General features: G+C 39.4%; 1 protein-coding gene across 1 annotated transcript in view; it reads right to left on the minus strand.

Moving 5' to 3' along the window:
* The window catches only part of LOC103589557 (teneurin-2-like), a 417,443-nt gene extending 410,363 nt beyond the window's left edge, over nt 1–7,080 (minus strand). The window contains exon 1 of the mRNA XM_008571564.1: nt 6,629–7,080. Within this exon, the coding sequence (XP_008569786.1) occupies nt 6,629–6,674 (46 nt within the window). The 5' untranslated portion in view covers nt 6,675–7,080. The remainder of the gene's footprint in view (nt 1–6,628) is intronic.
* Between the last annotated feature and the right edge of the window lie 13,016 nt (nt 7,081–20,096).

Consider the following 20,096-nt stretch of genomic DNA (forward strand, 5'->3'; position numbering starts at 1 on the left):
TTTTTGAACAGCTACAGTAAGCGATCATTTGTGAACAGAAAGATGAGACCCTCCCCCCACCAAAATTGAAATTTAGCCTGCCAATTTTAGCAAATAATTTTAAAAAGCAGACTTTTTCATAATTCACTCTGCTGAATGATAATTCACTGGTTTGGATTTTTCCGCTCAAATATGCCCTTCCATATCATTAGCGAAGGTGCCAATGATTAGAGAAATGATTCACATCAGGTAGTTAGAAAGAAGACAGGTGAGTCAGAGAAGAAATCCGGATAATCCCCATACTGGAAATTCAAACCCTGGATAATCAGGACTCTACTATATAGGCAATTATGATTCTGTCCATTTAAGAGAAATTTGCAATCCATTCAGTTTCGAGCCTATAAAGTCACATTTCTCAAAATCTTGTATTTCGGCCTCCAATGGCTTAAAAAGTTCTCCTTACTAGATTCTCTCCAATTATAGAAATCCTTCCCAAGTGCAAGGCTATAGAAGTATATTAAACCTGCAGGATACCATGTAGTTGGCTGTTTTACAGAGCTTTACAGCACATGCAAACTTGATGCATGATGTAATACTACTGAAGCAATTCACCACAATCTGATAACGCTATTGGCTCAGGTCACAAGTATTGTCTTACGTAAGGGGGATAAATTGTCTTTGAATTAGAAGGTTCAGAATAATAAGCAAAGGGAGGTACAGATACATTTACACTAACTTTAAGAATTTCTTTCCTCCCCCGGCCTTACACACAAAGATTAGGACTACTGTAGATTTTAATAGATCTCTGGCCTGCCCAGGAATAATGGAGGAACTGCACTACTGAAGCAATTCACCACAATCTGATAACGCTATTGGCTCAGGTCACAAGTATTGTCTTATGTAAGGGGGATAAATTGTCTTTGAATTAGAAGGTTCAGAATAGTAAGCAAAGGGAGGTACAGATACATTTACACTAACTTTAAGAATTTCTTTCCTCCCCCGGCCTTACACACAAAGATTAGGGCTACTGTAGATTTTAATAGATCTCTGGCCTGCCCAGGAATAATGGAGGAACTGCGGTGACCACAGATCTGAGTCCGGACAAGTTTTGTCCACAACTGTTCAACTGTCACAAGAACTGAAGTCAATGGTGAAAAGGCAGCTCAGGTGCAAGGCTCAACTTTGGTACTGCATCAAAATGTGGTTGGTGCTGAGCAAATAACAAATTATAATAATATAGTTGTAAATTTCCATTGTATTACAACACATACCTCCAGTGGATATACAGGTGTATACTTTATGGATTTGTGATTGCTGATTTTTCCAGGGTTTTTATAACCCTCTGCAAACACACAGAAGCAAAACAGTCAAATGAGGCAGGCTGGAGGAAAGAGAAAAAAATCTACCTACATTCAAGGTACGAGACAATAATTTCTAAGCCTTTGGGATCTATTTTTTCTCTTGTATTGTTATGCAGTCAAGTGTATGAGTGATGCCTTTTGTGTTTGATAATGTCAAGTGTGAATGTCATGGGCAGCCCCCATCTCTGATGGTATTAAAATGGTGGGAGGATGAAAAGCTTGGAAAAATAAATGGAACAAATTAAATTAAAGTGGCTGGAGGACAAGGAAAGTCACTCATCCATAGTTTGGCTCCAGGATGATGTTGGTGACCCTGTCCACCTGAATAGGCTGGTAAAATCAGGTTTCTAAGGAAAAGCGTGGCACTCAACTTACTTAATCGTACTACTAATTATTTTTGCTCCTTCTCATTGTAAAGTCTATTGAATGCAAGAGAACATCTTATATGCTTACTTATAAACTTCGATTGCATAGTTAGAGTAGTATCCACAGCTGAGATTGCCAGTCAATTACACTAGACATTGAAGAGTTCAAGGTAAGTTAGTCAAGGTTTATAGAAAGTAACTGACAACACAGGCAACTTAGGGAGGCAATTAATTCCAATAAATAAAGTATATACCTTTTCAGAGAGATGAAAACCCTCAACAGTCATGTCATAATCAACGTCAGGAAACATAATGCTAATTGATTGTACCCAAATAGCATGAAGGGAACACCACACCGTCTAAACCACAGGTCTCATATCTGACAAATGGTGAAGGTTTTTCTTATGAAAACATGAAAACAAATGCCTGTACACAAAATCCCTGCCTAATGAGGCCATAACATCTACAGTACATATAAGAAATTGCAATAATTATAATAGGAAGGTGTTTCTCAACACCACTGTCTCCTCTCAACAGGTAACATTTCTCAACCTTACCACCTACGTCTAAACTAATGCACCAGATCATTCACTAGCTTCCAGACTCTAGACTAGGAGTTCCCACCATTTTCCCAACAACATCCCTAAAGGATAAAGCAATATTCTACTAGTAGCAATAGCTCCTTAATGCTACAATTTAATGGGAGAATAAACATCCCCTTGACAGTTTTTCAGAATCACTTGGGGAGGGTGTGTGGACCCACTGTTCCACTCCCTCCCCATTGCCATGCCAAGTCTCAACTCCTTTAAAAGCTGCCAGATCACATCTTTCCAGTGGCTATCAGATACCTGATTTGCCATTAAGGCCTCCATTGTACCAGCTTCAGTCATTCTTTTTGGCACTGCTTCCTCTAGGACCCCTTTGATTTTGCTGATCAGGATAATTTTGTGTTTTCACCTTCCACTCCTACTTCAAAAGCTATCATCCTCAAGATCCTCTCAACCAGCAGTGACCTTTCCTCTGCTGCTCTCCTTAGGGAGGGAGTTAGGACCCGGAACATAGTCCAGTAGGCGGTTCTCCAGGTAAAATTCATCTTTTCTATCCTCATAAGATTCTCAGTGAGAAGAAAGACATTTCTTATTGTTAGGTGTACCACTGGCACATTTAACTCGCGGTGCTTTGTATATAGTTGGTGCTTGATAGCTACTATTAAAAAAAGACAGTAAGAGACAGTAAACTAACCAGAACTAGAAAGTAACATCTCCTGTCAAATTGTAAAGATTTTCTTATTTAAAAACAGTTAAACACACACACACATGCTATGGGTCAAATACAAAAAAGGTATTTGAATCAAAGCAAAAAATAAAAAAATAAAACTGGAACATTCTTACCCCAGTGGACTTACAGTGCTAATTACAAAAGAGAAGTACTGACACTCATGTCTTCTAAATGTAAGCTTTTTCCTTCCAGAAAAGAGAAATGAATGGGTGTTAAATCAAAACATCCTATGGAGCATTTCACACCTCAGGAATGAAAACTGACAAAGAAGTGCTTCAATGCAAAAGAAAAATCCATCAGCAAGGACCTTGGTCTGCTTAAGGTAAGAAAAAACCAAAAGCTCTCCCACATAGGGTGGGCGCTTGTCCTATGTGTGAGTGCCTTTGTAAAACCCAATGGCCCCTCACATTGGGAAAAATACATACATTTTTCTTTCACAATTAAAATCAGTTAATCGATCATTTCCAAAAATAAATATTCCCATAGATAGAGGCCACTGGTTGCCTGAAATTGCATCAGTGTGTGTCTGGGTACTAGAATCCTGGGCTCCTCTGGGACGTCTTTGTCATTTTATCAGAGTGATTACCAGCAGAGTAGTTCCAGCGTGGTTCCCCTCAGCCTCTAGCGCTTATGTTTGCTCTCTGCATTTCTATTTTCTCCATCAAGCCTTGTGGCTTTTGCTTTGGAAATCTGGCACTTAATATCCAATGTTAATTATATTTTCTATTCTGAAGAAAATCCTATTGGGCTAATTTTTCAAAATCATGTAATGAAGGAACTTCAGTGACAAACCATGTAGGTTTTCGATTGTTTTTTATGGGTAGATCTATTAAGCACTTAATATTCAGTGGGAAAACAGTCTCAGAGCAATGAAATTCTATTACTTTAGAGGTTGCATGCTTTTAATTTCTTAATATTTCATTACATGTTGGCAACTGGTGCATATTTTTATAATGCGTTTGATCATTACTCTTCTCAGGGTATTCTATTTCAGTTCTTCCTCTGACATCATATTTGCATGTTAAAGGGTTTTAGCATTCAGGGATGAAATGTTCTGAATAGTAATGTGCAGTTAACTTGATTTTTTAAAAACAGAAAACAGCAAACAGATATTATATATAGGGACTAAAGAGAACAATCTCATAATTTTAAAATCTAACTCAAGTTTTAATAGGTTTCTATAGAACATCATAAAAGGTAATGATTCAATATAATTCATTAATTAGCAAATTATGCAAAATGCTATCAGCAGAGTTTGGAGAGAAAGATATTTTTCCTTGGTTTTTATAAGTCTGCTGCATTTTTTTTTCTGTAAAAATATGATCTTTTCTTTGCTCTTCAGCAACATCTACTGGAAAAGTCAGAAAAATGCTATTTATATGAATCAGACAGTTTGAGTAAGGATATCTTTGATTACCATCTGCCTAAAAAGTGCATGCTGAACTCCCATCCAGTTTACAATGAAATTATTTCTGCTTACTTTAGTTCCATTTTGTTCTCTAGGAGAAGGATAGTGGTTCAGTGACGCAAACAGCCAGGCAGCAACTTCAAATTTATCATTGCCTCACCTTGAAGAAGTCATTTTCATAAATAGAAGTAAGAGGCACGTTTGATACAGACAACATATTTCTCCTGGCCCGTCTTTTCAACACTTGCCACTTACTTGAGAAATAATCATCGTTATCAGTGGCAGAATAACAGCCCTCGATAGTTAGGTATAGCTAGAGTCAGAGAAAAGATTTCATGCAAGAAAGCGATATAGAAAAAGAGACTGAATTTAAGAAAAGCTACGTTAAGATTCTGCAAAGTTTCTTAAGTTGAAAAGAGAAAACATGTGCTGTGATTTTAAAAACTCACTATGCTACCACCAGCATGATTGCATCAAACATTCTACAGCAGTTTCTTTTTCCCTTGTCCACATCTTTCTGTGCTCTTTTAACCATGAGGAAAAATTAAGTTTCCTCACACCTGTATCAGGGCACTTCCCAAGGAACTTCTGCTGGAGATTATCTCTGGATGACGAAGTATGATCAGACCCATAGTCCATTTGGTTTCCACTCCCTGATATTCAGCAGTTACTGATATCCTCATAAAATTGGATTCATGGGCTGCACCCACAAGATGCATTAGACGGTCTGGCAGACAGGAGACATGCCAGAGTAAGGTATTGAGGATGTCCAGTTTGGAAACTCGGGAAGGAAAAAAAATCTCATCACCCAACAAATATACAAAATTTCCTCTTGTACGTGGTTGCTCAACTCCACAATACCATAGTACATAGTTCTCTGCAGGGCCAAACCTTATGCATGCATTGAAATCACCGTTCCATCTATCATTCCGGAGAAGCATTCTTTTAACAGAATTTTGTACTTTTAATATCCAGATTTTCCCATCCCCCCAAAAAATCATTTAAAAATGAACTGAAACATATTAGGTGACATCCTAGGTAAAAACCTAGATATAATTTGGATTGCCATTATTCTTAAATAAAAAACTTGACTAATTAGGGTATTTTTTTTTCATTCTGAAATCTCAGTTCATTCATGCCAGCAATAAATTTTAGTAGCAGAAGCAAAGAACACAAAATCAACGAAGATTGAGATTAAACACAAATAATCAAAACTTTAAAACCACCACCACAGGAACAAAAATCAAGTGCTGGGAGATTAGAAGGTATTGCATTTTGTGTTCGTTCAATGTTAAAATAGATGAGAGCCTTTTAAGCATCATCCCAAAGCTCTTTAAAGGAGAAATACCATCAAACATAAACCAGAACTCCTGTTCATAGCGCACAAAAGGGACATGTTCCTAAAAGCCACCTACAGTTGAAGTCCACATGTATTCCACATTTAAGGTCCTAATGCAAAGTTCCCACCTGAGACTGATAATTAGCCCCTTCCATTATTCAGCCGCTTCAAATCAAACCAGAAAGGTTTATCAAACAGCACCTCCAGAGTTAACTCCCGTTTGAAACTGTCATAATTCAGTTATCCTAATTATTTACCGGGTCCATTCCTAAAACATGCCCTCGCCTGATGTTTTAACTTCATATTTCATTTGGGACAACACTTAATCTCCATTTATGAAGCATCAACCTGACACAGGTTAAGGAGATATAACAAGCACTTCACCCACAAGATCCAAGCCAAATAAACCCCAGCAGCCAGACTTAAATAAACTCTATCCTTGCTTAAACCTCCGGTAAAAAAAAAAAAAAAGAATTATAACGCATCAGAAGTTCAGTTAGAAGAAAAATTTCAAATGCCAGCTGTCTCCCAGGGTTTAAAGTCCCGGAGTTCAAAAGCAGAATCAAATGGATTTTTTTTTTTTTTCCGTTAGCTGTTTAGAATTTAACATAATGCAAAGTGCTATTCTGATCAAAATCATCTTTCTCATCTCTCCCCTTAAATAAAACGGAGGAGAAATCACTCAGTACAAATGCATTTACCATACAAATCTATTTTCAATTGAATTTGCTGCATGCTCTAATTCATCAAAATTAATACAGGTACTTTCCATGTTAAACAAAAGGAAGCCGACTGAAAAATCGGCTGCTGCTGCAGATGCCTTTCTCAATTACAAAACGGTGAAAACAGAGATTTAACTAAGCCACTCGGTCAAACCCTCCGATCTCGGCGCTCTTACCTGCCTCAGCTGAAGGCTTCCTTCCCTTGTTAGCAGCGTGCAGCATCTCTAGCTCGCTCCAATCCTCACCACCGGTCTCAAATTACACCGCTAAGTCCACCCCCCGCCTTTCTCTCTCTTTTTTTCTTTCTTTCTTTTTCTTTTTTTTTTTTTCCAGCAAGAAAATGCTTATTGAAAGTGATTAGTTTTTGTTGTCCCTTTTAAGTCCCTCCTGCGGGAAAGAACAGGGGAGCAATGTGACGCCACCTTTTAATCTTTTGTAAGAGTGAAAAGGCAGAAAAGGAACGCTCCATCAAACTGAGCTGTACACATGCCTCAAACTCGCAGGAGAGGCTGCTGCTGCCTGGCGAAGGCAGCGCTCGGCTTGCGTGTAAGAAAAGAGGAGAGAGGAGAGTCGATGGAATGTGACAACGTGTGTGCATCAAAGGCCGGAGGAGAGAGAACAATGAACGAGGGAAAGACAGCGAGGAGCGAGAGAGAGCGAAAGGGGGGAGAGAGAGAGAGAACACGAAGAAAAGATAGAGCGGGTTTCAGGCAAAGGATTCTCAGAATAAAGCCACAGTGCAGTGTCTGGCAGCTTCTGTTTTTATCTCAGCAAGCATGATACACTGCCTCTCTCATTTAGAAACACATTCGTGTATCTCCCAGGTTTGAAAACTGAGATAATCGCAATGTGTCTCTGGTTTTGTCTGATTGGCATTTAACTGTGCGGCGTACCTGTGATTTTTTAGGATGCATTTATGTGCAATTTATTTCGCATATTTATTTATGTAGGCAAAAATGAAAGCTGCTAATTTCTACGGCAATTTGCAATGTAGTTTTACTGGCAGATGGAACTCTACTTATCATAACTGCTGACAAACTGCCATGGGTAAACAAAAGAAGAAACAAATGCTGCTTCTTGATAATTGTCTTGAAAAAAAAAAAAAAAAAAGAAAGAAAAAAGCCCACACCAAAATATTAGCACTTGCAAAACTCGTGTTTCCTGGTTCAAGTTTGAAAGGTGTTTCTCTCCATTAGTTTTATTGATAAAGGCAAAATAAAAGGGAGGGGATAATGTTAGAAGGAAAGATGTTGGAAAAGAGACTATTAGGAAAGTGAAAACCTGAATTCCTTCTGGGTTCCCTCCAACTGTGACAACAGGATTGCCTTCTTGAGTCCTGAAAGAGAGTTTTTGAGTCACTGTTTCTACAGACTTTTACTGCATCCTTCTGCCTTCCTGTACCATTTTAAAGTAGGTTCCATTTTTAAAACAAAGTCAGAAAGAAACGATTTCCCAATTCAAATCGTTTCCAATGGTGTCTCACCAGCTTTGTTCCATTTCTACTCTTCTCCTACCACCTGCCACATGGGGGCTAGGATTACACAGTTAAATTCCCTAAGTGACCTCTTTTGCAAGGATGTAAATTGCTGATTCCAAGGTCAAGTATTTGGTATAAGTTAAGTTACTGGTTGACAATGACTGCTTGCTTTCCATGGTAACCTGAGCTAAAGCAGTAGAAAGCCAGCAGGAAGAGGAGACACCCAAGCTTTTGACTCACCTCTTAGAAATTAAGCAATTCTAATACTGGAATGTAAATTCCATGTGCTTTACTTACAACGGTTGTCATTTTGGAAAAACTAAACAAACAAACAAAAAAACCCCAACAAAATACTCAATCATTTTATTTCAACTACAGCATATCCCAACAATATATCCCTGGACCCTAAACATCCTGTATTTTGGAATTCCAGTGTAAGCCTGCAGATATAGAATAAGAATTGGTCCAAGTAGAATAACACCCTCTTCCCCACACTGGCCACACTGCTGTACCCAAGGAGGGATTGCTTAATCCTGTTAGACTCAAAGTGTCATACTTTTCATGGTTTGCCAATAGGAGGATATGTTTTTTGCTTGGATCCAAATAAAGAAGCACCCCCTCCCCCGCCCCCCATGTGCTCAGGATGAAACTCTACTTATCATTAAGGCAGAGCAGAGAAAGGAGAACACACAGGGGCTGAACAGAAGGCAGCTGGCCAGAGAACAGAGAGTGCTCAGATGTAGACAGGAAAGGAAGCTGCAAGGCCCGGCAAGGAGGAGGGAAGTTGAACCTGGTAAATCCCGAATTCTCTGCAGACATTTCGTAGAGCGTATTGGAAGCAGCCTCCTTTAAATGACATTACTGATATAGGTTCTATAGTTAAAATTAACTTTATACAAGGGAATAAGTGGACTGAGAATTTTCTGCCAATAAAAATAAAGACGCTGTTACAGGATGCAACTATTTCAGCACAGTAAAAGCCGGATTGGGGGCTTGGGGCTTATTGAATGGAATCTGCAAAACATAGACAATGAAAGATAAAAAGAAATTAAGGCCAGACAAAAAGATTTTTTTAAAACCTATAAATGGCTATCAGTGTTGTTTATTTTTACCACTTCCAAAAGAAATTAAGGCCAGACAAAAAGATTTTTTTAAAACCTATAAATGGCTATCAGTGTTGTTGTTTATTTTTACCACTTTAGTGAGAAGGTGGCTACTGTGAGTGGATATCATTTGTAGTTTGATATGTATGATTTATTCTTAAGATATCTTGAATGAGGGGGGCTGAGTATACAGGGGTGGCCCAGTTATGTTAATATTTCTTACTGGACTGTGACTTTTACATGACGTATTTCTCTTTGGAAGAGCTTTATATTCATGTGCTTGTATTGTGGAGTGTGATAGGGTAAAGTGCTCAGTGTTTGGAACCAGGCTGCCTGGGATTGAATCCCAGCCCCACCACCCGCTTCCTGTGTGACCTTGACCAAGTTATTTTGCCTCTCTGTGGCTGTTTCTCATCTTAAAATGGGTATCATAAGAATAAATGATGCATGTGCTGTGGTGAGTTCTGTTCCTAGCACATAGCAAGTGCTTCATACATGTTAACTTCTGCTGTTAGGAAATCCACACAATAGCTTTTTAAAAAAATTTAAATGTGGGACATAGACAATATTTCATCACCTTGAAATGAATGACTCAGAAAGACTTTTTTCCACTCTGACCTTCCTGACAATCTCTACTTATTCAAACTGCCCTCTGGGTTTTTCCATTTGGAAAACCCATGCTTAAAACTCAACAAGTTCTATAACCAAACTCATGAACTTACCCTCAGAGCAAGCTCTTTCTCTAAATTCCCTCACCAGTGTGAAATGTGAAAATCTTTGAGTCATTCAGGGCTCATTTAATTCCCTTCTTTTTAATCATTCAATTATCAATAACTATCAATTAACACCCTGATATTTCTTAAAGTTACTGTTTCATTTCCAGACCCCTGACACCTTTTTGATCTGTGCACTTTTGCCTGGACTACTGCAACAATCCTTTAATGTAGAATTTTGTCATGCTTTTCTTTTCTGTGCCAAAACACGTGAAGGGGAGTGAAATGCACTCCCAGGGACATGTCTAGGGTCCTGCCAATGTCTGCACCAGATCTCTCCTCCTCTCAAGCAAGCACATGAAATCTGAGTGAAGGAGAGTGACATTATTCTAGGTATGACCTTGAATCTGCTCGAATGTATAAAGCAGCTAATCTTTGGCAAACCAATACTTTACTATTAGCGTTTTGTTAGTTGTGACACCTTTCCCAGCTGTCATGACATAGCTATTGAAAACAACCATTTTAAGAGGTTTTCTTTTCTTCTCCAATTCATCCTTCACAAGCTGGAATAACCTTCTTAAAATGCCACTCTGAATGACATCCGTTCCCAATAGTTATTGATTGGTCAATTGAAAGTCTGTTTTATTTCATTATCTTTATGTATTGGCTTAAAAATCATCAAAGACTCACAATTCCTTACAGAATAAAGTGCGGGTGTCTTTGCCTCATATCCAGTCACCTCTGTGGTTTGACACCAGCCTATCCATGTACACATTCCTTCTGTCACTACCATGCAGGAGCTTACTGCTCCCCCAGCCCAAAACATGCATCCACTCTGGAACCTCATGTGCATTTCTTGTTCTCTTTAGAATGTCCTCCTCTCTTTCATCACAACATATTTAACTCCAATCTTTTTTTATCTAAGACCAGGACAAGTTACTTGTCCTCCACAAAGATGTCCTTGACCTTCCTGGTTTACAGCAATGAAATCATTTGAATCATAGTGGCTAGCCAAGTACTCCAGGAAAGGTGGTGTCTATCCTAATTAGGAGTTTGGCTTTGGGGTTGATAACTAGGTCCAAATCCTGACCCTGAAATATGATTCCTAATTGTGACACATCGGTCAAATTCCTTTCCTCTCTAAACCTTACTCTCCTCATCTGTAAAATATTGTGAGGGCTTTATTAGCTAATAAATGTAAAGCGAGCACAATAGCTAGTATTTAGCTAGCACCTACATAGTAAAGAATAGGTAGTGATAACATAAATGCTACTTAAATGACAGGGATTTATCATTGCCTCTGATTTCTAAACCTCACAACAACCTAACAAATGGCTGTTACTGGAACCATTTTATAGAAGACAAAACTGAGGTTCAGCAAAATTAATTTACCTGATATAACACAAGGAGCAAATGGCAAAGCTGGGATACAAACCCTTCTCTTTCTACCTTCTAGTTATTTCTATCTACACTAATCATTTAGAACTTAGCCTGTGCTGGATTGGTTTATTAATATTTGGGTTTTCAGGTTTGTGCCCCACTTTTCCAATTATAAATGAAATGAGAGCAATATTCATGTCTGAAGTATCTCTGCGTCTTTTAGTACCTTCCATAAATCTTTAAACAAAGTAGTTTGCTTACTCGGTAAATGTTTGTTGACTGCTTGATCATCTATGCTCATGGGGATTAAAGTTTTTAACCACATTTGAATTCAGTGACACTGTTTTTTGAGGAAATGGTTTCATCATTCTTTCTATGAAACCCATCATAATTATACAAAATAATATAAAAAGCAAACATTACATATGAATGAGCCATGCAGATAGAAACAAATGACGTTCTCTGCAAAAAAGTTGGAGGAAAGTGATACTCATCGATTTGCTTCCTCACACTTGGCATTTACATTCTAAGTGAAGATGGGCCCCTCAGACCACTCATTCCATGCATGGAAAAGGGGAAGTTATTAGCTGAAAGTTATCTGTTTAAGGTTACATGAAAAGGCAGAAATAAGCACAGCATTCCATCACCTTTAATTCTTTCTTTTTAAGTAAATGCAATAATTATGTTTCCATTTATTTTCTCTCTAGCTAAATCTATATAATATTAAAACAACCTAGAACAACATAAAAAATTCAGTCAACCAATATTATGTCTTTCTGTGTACATGACGTGAATAGTTGAATTTCCAACAAATTGAATAAATGCTTTTATTTAAAATATATACCCACCATGGTCACTGTCTGTCCATGCACATGTGAAAAGCAATAGAACTAAGAACAGAAATGCCCCGCACTCCCCACACGGGATGATCAATGGTATTAACCGAATATATACCCACCATGGTCACTGTCTGTCCATGCACATGTGAAAAGCAATAGAACTAAGAATAGAAATGCCCCACACTCCCCACATGGGATGATCAATGGTATTAACCATTTTGCACCTGTCTGATAATATTTGCATAAACTTCATAAAGTCAGGATATTTTTGGTGTTATTCTTGTCCAGTGCTGTATTCCTAGTATCAAGACCAGTACCTAACATACAGTAAATGCTCAATATACACATGTTTGATAAACAAATGAGTTAATGGAGTCCCCCCCAATTTTGCCTAAATCTATCTACTTCTAGTAATTAAAAAAAAATTCCCACCCAACTGGTTTATATACATCCAAATATGCTTTGTGCTCTCCTACCTCCCTGTGTTCTCCTTTCACATGGAATTTTTTTTTTTCCTTTTTGTCTTTTTTCGTGTCCGGCAACGGACCGCAACCCTCAGTGTCGCGCCCGTACTGGACCGGGACCGGCAACGGGATCGCAACCCTCGGTGCTGCGCCTGCCCCTCACTCAGCCAGTGAGCGGGGAACTGGTCTGTATGTGGGATCCGAACCCTCTGTGGGAGCGCCGTCGCGCTCTCAAGCGGCGCACTGTAGCAGTGCGCCACCGGGCCGGCCCCACATGGAATTTGTTTTAAGTGCGTCCTACCCTTTGTTCAATACAAAATTTCCTCATCCTCAAAGAATTCTTGCTAGATTATATTAGTTCATGGTAAATGCTCTTTTCTCTAATTTCAAACCCCACTCTCCTGGAACATTTTATTATATATAATTTTCCAATTAGTCTTGTCCTACCTTTGGACATCTCATACTGTTGGTGGACTGTTATTCTTTTAATATTACTAGGTCACTTTTATTGGGTTCATGCTTATACTTTATTTCATCACAAAGATTTTGTTTCCTGAAGGTTGAAGGAGTTAAATGTCTTTATTTCATGGGTAATATATGTTGCTACTCCTTTGAATACTTCCTTGTACATCAAATGTGCTCATAAAAAAATGTTGATTTGGTATTCATAATGAAAGTACTGATAGGTATACAATTCTATCATTCAGAAATTATGTGAAAGAGCTTATAACACCATCCCTGCCCTTTAAAATATTTTTTGTAGGTTTTTTACCCTTGAGGTGGTATGAAAGGCCATTCATTTATTTACTTCGGTATACATATTTTTGAGCACATGCTTTGAGTCAACCAGTGTCAAAATTAGCTCATCTCAACAGATTGAGATTCTCATGGTAGGAAGAATTAATAACTGCCCTCTGGAAGACTATCACTTTCCCCCAATCATTTACACATTAGTTGGAAGTCATTAGTTGGAATTAGTTTGTGTTGACCCATTGGCAACTAATCCTTAGTGAGAGTGTTTCTCAATTCCATAGGAGCTCTTCTGTGGGGTCATTTTGGGGTGTTTTCATGACCATATATTAGTGTGAAAGAGAGATGAGAATAACATGTGCCACTGAGAGGCAGTATAGCGCAATAGAAAAAGTTACTGTATTTCAATCTCAGATCCCGCCACCATCTCAGTACATGGCATTGGCTAAATCACTTAAGTACTATGTGCTTCAACTTCTCCATCCACGAAATGGGACTAATATCTCCCAGTTTTTGATAAGGTCAATAGAAAAGCATTAGCATATTTATAAAGGCAAAGATGACTATCTTTGTGCAATCAGATTCTACCAAAGCTAAATCTATTCCAAGGGAATAAGAAATTGTATTCTGGAAGCTAAATGCTTTTTTGGAAGCTGATAGGGCATCAATTAACAGAGTGATGTAATAAACCACTCAATAATTCTGCACTGGCTGGAAGAATTAATGCAGCTCACCTCTGTTGCTGTGAGTGCAATACCATGTACTCAGAGGATGTTCAATAAATATTAGCTGATGATGATATTGACAGGGTGCCATGTACAGTCACGGCACTAAGTGAATTACTAAGTTTACAATTGTTCAGAAGACTCATTGAATAATTATTGGCAATAATAGAAACCTATCCCTGACCTAATTTACTTTATTATGATTTCATCTCATGCATAATAAGAACATCACCAATCCCTTGAAGTGTAATAGCCTTGTCCTCATGCATTAGGAGAATAAAAATAAGGTCATCCTTCAAAATATATTCAGAATCTGGTCACCTCTTAAAACTTTTGTTGTCATCACTCTGATGCAATCCATCATCAGTTCTTTTCTGGGTTGTCTTAGAGCCTCTGATTGCTCTCTGTGATTTCCACTTTTGGCCCCTGTGGCTGATTGTTACTCTAAGGACTCCCAATGCATCTGACCTATCTGTTCATATTATTGTATAGTCCCCTCCCACGTCAACTTTGGGATGCACCCGGTGACTTGCCTTGGCCAATAGGAAATAAGCAAGCACAATACAAGAGAAAGCACGATAAGCTCTTGAACACTGGGGCTTTCCCTGTTGGAAGGGCACCACGTCCATGAAAGAAGACTTTTCTGGCCTCCTAGAAGATGGAAAACTGTATGGAGGAAGAGGCTCAACCATTTCATGGGGTACATCCATCACCAGACCCACCAGCAGGATGTAACTGCATATGTGAGTACAGGCAGGCCCAGCAAAAGAACTGCCCAGTGATCACAGTGAAATTTAAGAAATAAATTACTTTTAAGCCACCAAGTCGTGGTGTAGTTTGTTATCTAGCAATAGATCACTGATACAGCCCCCTACTGATTATTCTCAATTCTGCAATCAGAATTGATTCTTTTTATAATACTATAAGCCGGATAATGTCACTCCTGTGCTCAAAACCACCCAAGAGTTCCTCCTCTCGGAGGAGCCAGTCTTCCTAATGTTCTAAAGACCTGACATGCTCTGCCCCTTCCTTACTCCCCGTTTATCCGACCTCTGTCCCTACTAATCTCTTCCTCACTTTCTTCTCTTTAGCTGCACAGGCCTCTGCCATCACCCTATCTGGGTGTTTACTACAACACCACTCTTTTTTTAGTGAGACTTTCCCAGATCACCCCATTTAAAACTGTATAACCCTTTCCCTCCAAATTCCCCATCCACACTTTCTGTTCTCTCTCTGTTGCACTTAACACTTCCACTCACTATATAGTTTAGTTATTTGGGTTATTTTTTGACTCCCTTTATCAGAATGTGAGCTTCAGGAGGGTAGGGAGTTGTCTTTTTGTTTCACTGTTGTCTTTTTGTTCCACAACTACAACCATGATTGGTACATAGGAGAGACTTAATAAATATTTGCTAAATTACAAAAAGAATCCTTTCTGTGTTAAGGTGCTTAGAGCTACAGAGTGGGTTCTACATTTAGCGATAATGCTGAGAGTGAGCAAAGTCTGTAAGGACACATAGTTGGTGCAACTTACAGAGATTTATGAGGTATCACTTGACAATACAGAAGTAGCCTTGTGGTCAAGGAAAAGAGAATGTCAAGAAGATTCTTTGAGAAGTATTTTATTGGGGGACAGGGGGTTTGCGCTCTCTTTAGCAGGTGGTGAGAACTGCAATCAAAAGCAAAGAGAGGTGACTTAACACCAAAATAGTCACCCCGGAAAGGACAAGGAGGAAATCAAGGGAAGAAAAGGAAAGTCTCCAAGCTTGCTTGAATCTAAAAACCAAGTGCTACAGGGAGAAAGATGCCTCCAAAAGGCAAATCAGATCTTTTTCTGGAATACAGAGTTTGTGATGTGCTTGTACCTTTTCCGGGAAATGCTAAAAATAAAGAGAAATATATCTGAGGCTTTGTCTTTTCATGCTGCTCTTAGGGTTACAAATGCACACTGAGCCACCACAGTTACAGCACCCAGGCATGTGCCCAAGGACATGATGCATGGGCACCCATGCCCCATACACATGGATATGACAAGGCTTGACACCATTTTCTTAAAAAGCAGACACCTGGTTTGACTGATCACATAGTTGGCCAAGCACCAGTCACAGCTTCCATTTGAAGACTTCTTTTTGTGAGCTCTCCCTGGGAGAAAAAGCCCATCTCACAAAGGCACAGCCAGGGCTGGCAGTGCAGCCTCCAGCTTGCAGCACAGGTGTGCGGCCAATAATTTACCTTAGTTAGTGTAGAACAGACGTGACCTGGGATGACTTCACTTCACCTCCCTGACTCAATCTTTGTGCAAATCTCATCCGAAACCATCCATTTTCCTCCTCGCCCACACCTCATTTTCCCTGTTGCTCTGCAATTATTTATGATCTGGGTCTGTAATTGTATTGTTTATAGCAGCCATGCAAACTCTATTGTTAGGGGGAAAAAATGCCTCTTTGCCCAACTAGATTCTCCTGTATGGGGAATAAAGGATGCTGGTCTCTTATAGCTCTTAATATAAAGTTCTCTATATTCAATTTTCCTAAAAACGAAAATTGCCAAAAAGCAAAGTATGCAGGAGATGTATGGTTGGATGCGATTGCAGCCTGGCATCCCCGCTGATGGATGGTGCCCCCTGAGTGACTGGGAGCGCTTGCTCCTGCTCTTGGAGAAGCTGGCAACAGCCAGCCCAGGCCAAGAGCAGATCCCACCCCACTCACCGCCTCTTTAAAGGCTTCAGTTAGTCATTTGTGGCCTTTTCCCAAACCAAACCACCAACAGGCACTGTGGGGTTATCCCAGCCCAGCAGATCATGAGCCTGAATGGTGGCACAAGGACTCGGTCTCATATTTTTTTATGGTTCTAATGTATATATTTCAGCATTTGATCCCACTTGCTGTAAAATATTTACTTCATGATCTGTGGTGGGGAAAATGTCATTGTTTTAAAAAAAATTCCTTGAGCTTAATTACAAAAGATGTAAATGTGGTCTCACTTGTGGAAAAAAGTTACTCCTAACAATGAGGTGTAAATTGGTGTCTGCTTAATCTGTTCACAGTGGGAATAAAGCCCAACACTTGCCTCCTCGCCCTTAATTTTGCAGTAATACCTGGGAAATTAATATGATCTCAGGAGCTCTGGCAGCATTAGAAAAAAAGAGGTAGGAGTTTCAAGCTTCTTCCTTCTATCAGCTGTAAGAACGTTTATTTCGCTCCATTTTCAGCATCTATTTTGCACTGTGGACCACAGCTACACTGTCTGACCTCAGTCACGGGCAGCAAAAGTCCAGCCTTCTCTGGCCTCTCTTCTCTCTCCAACAGTTGTGGCCTCCTGCTTATCCCAAAATGGAGTGAAATTAATAGGGGAACTAGAGTGTTATTGATACAACGACCTTGGGCTCCTGGGGGAATCGCAGGCGCTATTCTTTCTCTTATGATGTTTTACATTTCAAAGAACCTAGCTGTCTTTGATATTAAAGAATAAAATGTGCAATGTAATGGTTATTGTTTTATGACCTTTAATAGTTTAATCAGGCTGCATTGCGTTTTCTAGCGTGTGGTTCTGTTCCAAAGGAAATGTTTTGCCTCACAGTAGATGAATTCTGACCAAGGGGCTCAAATTAATATTTGAGAGGGTGAATATACTGAGGTCCCTAAAACCATAAGAAAAATGGTTATTTAGCTTACTTCAGTCCCTCTGTGGGTAATAGAGGGTTTCTCAACATTGACACTATTGACATTTTGGCCTGGATGATGCTTTGTTGGGGGTGGGGGTTGTCTTGTGCATTATGGGACATTTAGCAGCATCCCTGGGCTCTACCCACTGGATACCAATAGCACCCATTTCCCACTGATTACAATCAAATATCTCCAGACAATACCAAATGTCCCCTGGGGAGCAAAATCAACAATTGAGAAATATGAGGTTAATAAAAAAAGTTGGAGAGGGGGTTCTTTTTGGGGATTATAATATGTATGGAATCTACTGGTTTAAATGATAATTACTATAACAGTAGCTAACATTTATTGAGAACTCATTATGCACCAATTAGCACTATGCTAATTGCTTTATGTGTTTGATCTCATTTGATCCTTCGAATAAACCTATGAGATGATGATCTACCACATCAAACATTCTTCCCTTTCTGACTTACCTACGCTCCTTGTGGTTATAATCTGAGCATCTAAATTAAATTCAGGATTTGATTAAGCACCATGTTTAGGAAATGCACCTACATTGATCTACCACATCAAACATTCTTCCCTTTCTGACTTACCTACGCTCCTTGTGGTTATAATCCGAGCATCTAAATTAAATTCAGGATTTGATTAAGCACCATGTTTAGGAAATGCACCTACACGCTAAATCGATCTAAAAACTTAAGCCAATGCTTGCCCTCAAGTAATGCATGCAAAATGGAAAGTATAATACAGGAATAGAGAACGCAAGAAAAACATGTAGTAAGAGGCACTAAACAGGTCAGAAGTTGAGTCCTGGGATCAGCCTTCTAAGATTTTAATGAGTGTAAGAATCACCTGGGGTCTTGTTAAAATGCAGGTTCTGATTCAGTAGGTGTGAACTGGAGCCTGAGATACTGTATTTCTAACCAGCTCCTGGGTGATGATCTCGCTGCTCTGAGGACCTCACTTTAAGCAGGTAGCCTTTATAGTGTTGGGAAATGTAGCTTCCATGCTTTTGAGAAGTGAGGCTCAACAGCGTATATCTGAGAAGCCAAGAAGGCATCAACACAGAGTGGAAGGGGTGGGAGGAGGGGGTGGGGACTGCCTTGGCCGTGAGAGCCACACTTGTCTCTCAGCCTTCACTTGGAACATCCACGGTGTGCCTACTTGTGTTGACTCCCACGTACACAGCTAAACATCTGCTATTTTAAAGGACAAATATTAATTTGAAGCACGAAAACACCTACCCATCGAACGTAACTGGTTTTTGCAAACAGATTACATTCTCATGACCAATTTTGTACTTTTGGAAAAGAATGATTTGTGTCTTCAACATGCTATGCTATGGGCTACATAAAAAATATTTTCATTCTCCCTCACTCCCACCACCTACAGACACTGTGACTTGAATGGCTGTTGAGCTGCAACTGGCCAAGAGTCTATATAATAAGGGGGAAAAAATACATGTGGGAGGCTAAAAACAAAAAGAGATTTTTTAATCCAGTGAAAATCACAATTAAAAGGATAGTTATAAGGACTGAAAACTGCATTATCGTTATTTAGCTGTGCCCAGAAAGACAGAAATTGAGTCCTGTAATAAACATTCACAAAGAAATGGTTTGAGAACTGATCTCCACTAATGGTTGTGGCCTCTTCACCCAGACCACAGTGACCACTGCAGATCAGAAATTGTTTTGTGACATCTGGGTTTGACTGTAGGTCATAATGAAGGGGATGAATTTTGAGTCACTTGGCTTTCTGAACACATTCAGCTTTTTCTCCATTCTCATTGCAGGGGGACACAACAGAGAAATGATTTGCTGGTACGTTGAGATGGGCCATAGTTAACACAAAGGCTGAGAGGCTGAAGAGTGGAACCAACAAATTATTGCTAACATTCCATTCAGATATAAAGTGGGAGGTCTGCAATGGAAAGGGATTGTATATATTTGAGGTTATCATTCAAACTGCACTGTGCTGGTGGAGTAAGATTGCAAGCTTAGGTTCATTCATTAAGCACCTGCTATGTGCTAGGCCCTGGGATATGCAGACAAACACTCTGTCACTCTATCCTCAGGGTTATGTGGCATAAAGTGTTTCTCATTCATGAATCATTTGTGTCACACCTTCATGATTTTTACCATATCCACTACTGACTGTACTGATATTCACTCAATAGTTTTTTCTCTAGGTAGTCTCAGATTTCACTCTTTTACCTTGGTCTCATCTTAAACAACAATATCTGTGAAATTATGTGTTTGAAGTGCTTCTTAGGGCTGACCAACCAGTTGTTAAAATATTAAAGTATGCTTCTGTGACTACTGGAAGATAAAGTTTGCTCCAGCTTTGGGAAGGTCTCCTACCACCCTGGCAGCTCTGGCCAGGGTCCATGGACTTCCCCATGATCCAGCAAAATCAAAGACGTCAAGCCTGGCACAGGATGGACTTCTAGCACCTGCTACTCTACTCTGGACAGTGTCTGTTCTGACTGGCCTGAACCCACTCCTTAACTGTTCTGCTTCCAC

Source organism: Galeopterus variegatus, unplaced genomic scaffold (genome assembly GCF_000696425.1).
Source record: "Galeopterus variegatus unplaced genomic scaffold, G_variegatus-3.0.2 Scaffold702, whole genome shotgun sequence".
NCBI classification, from domain to species: Eukaryota; Metazoa; Chordata; class Mammalia; order Dermoptera; family Cynocephalidae; genus Galeopterus; species Galeopterus variegatus.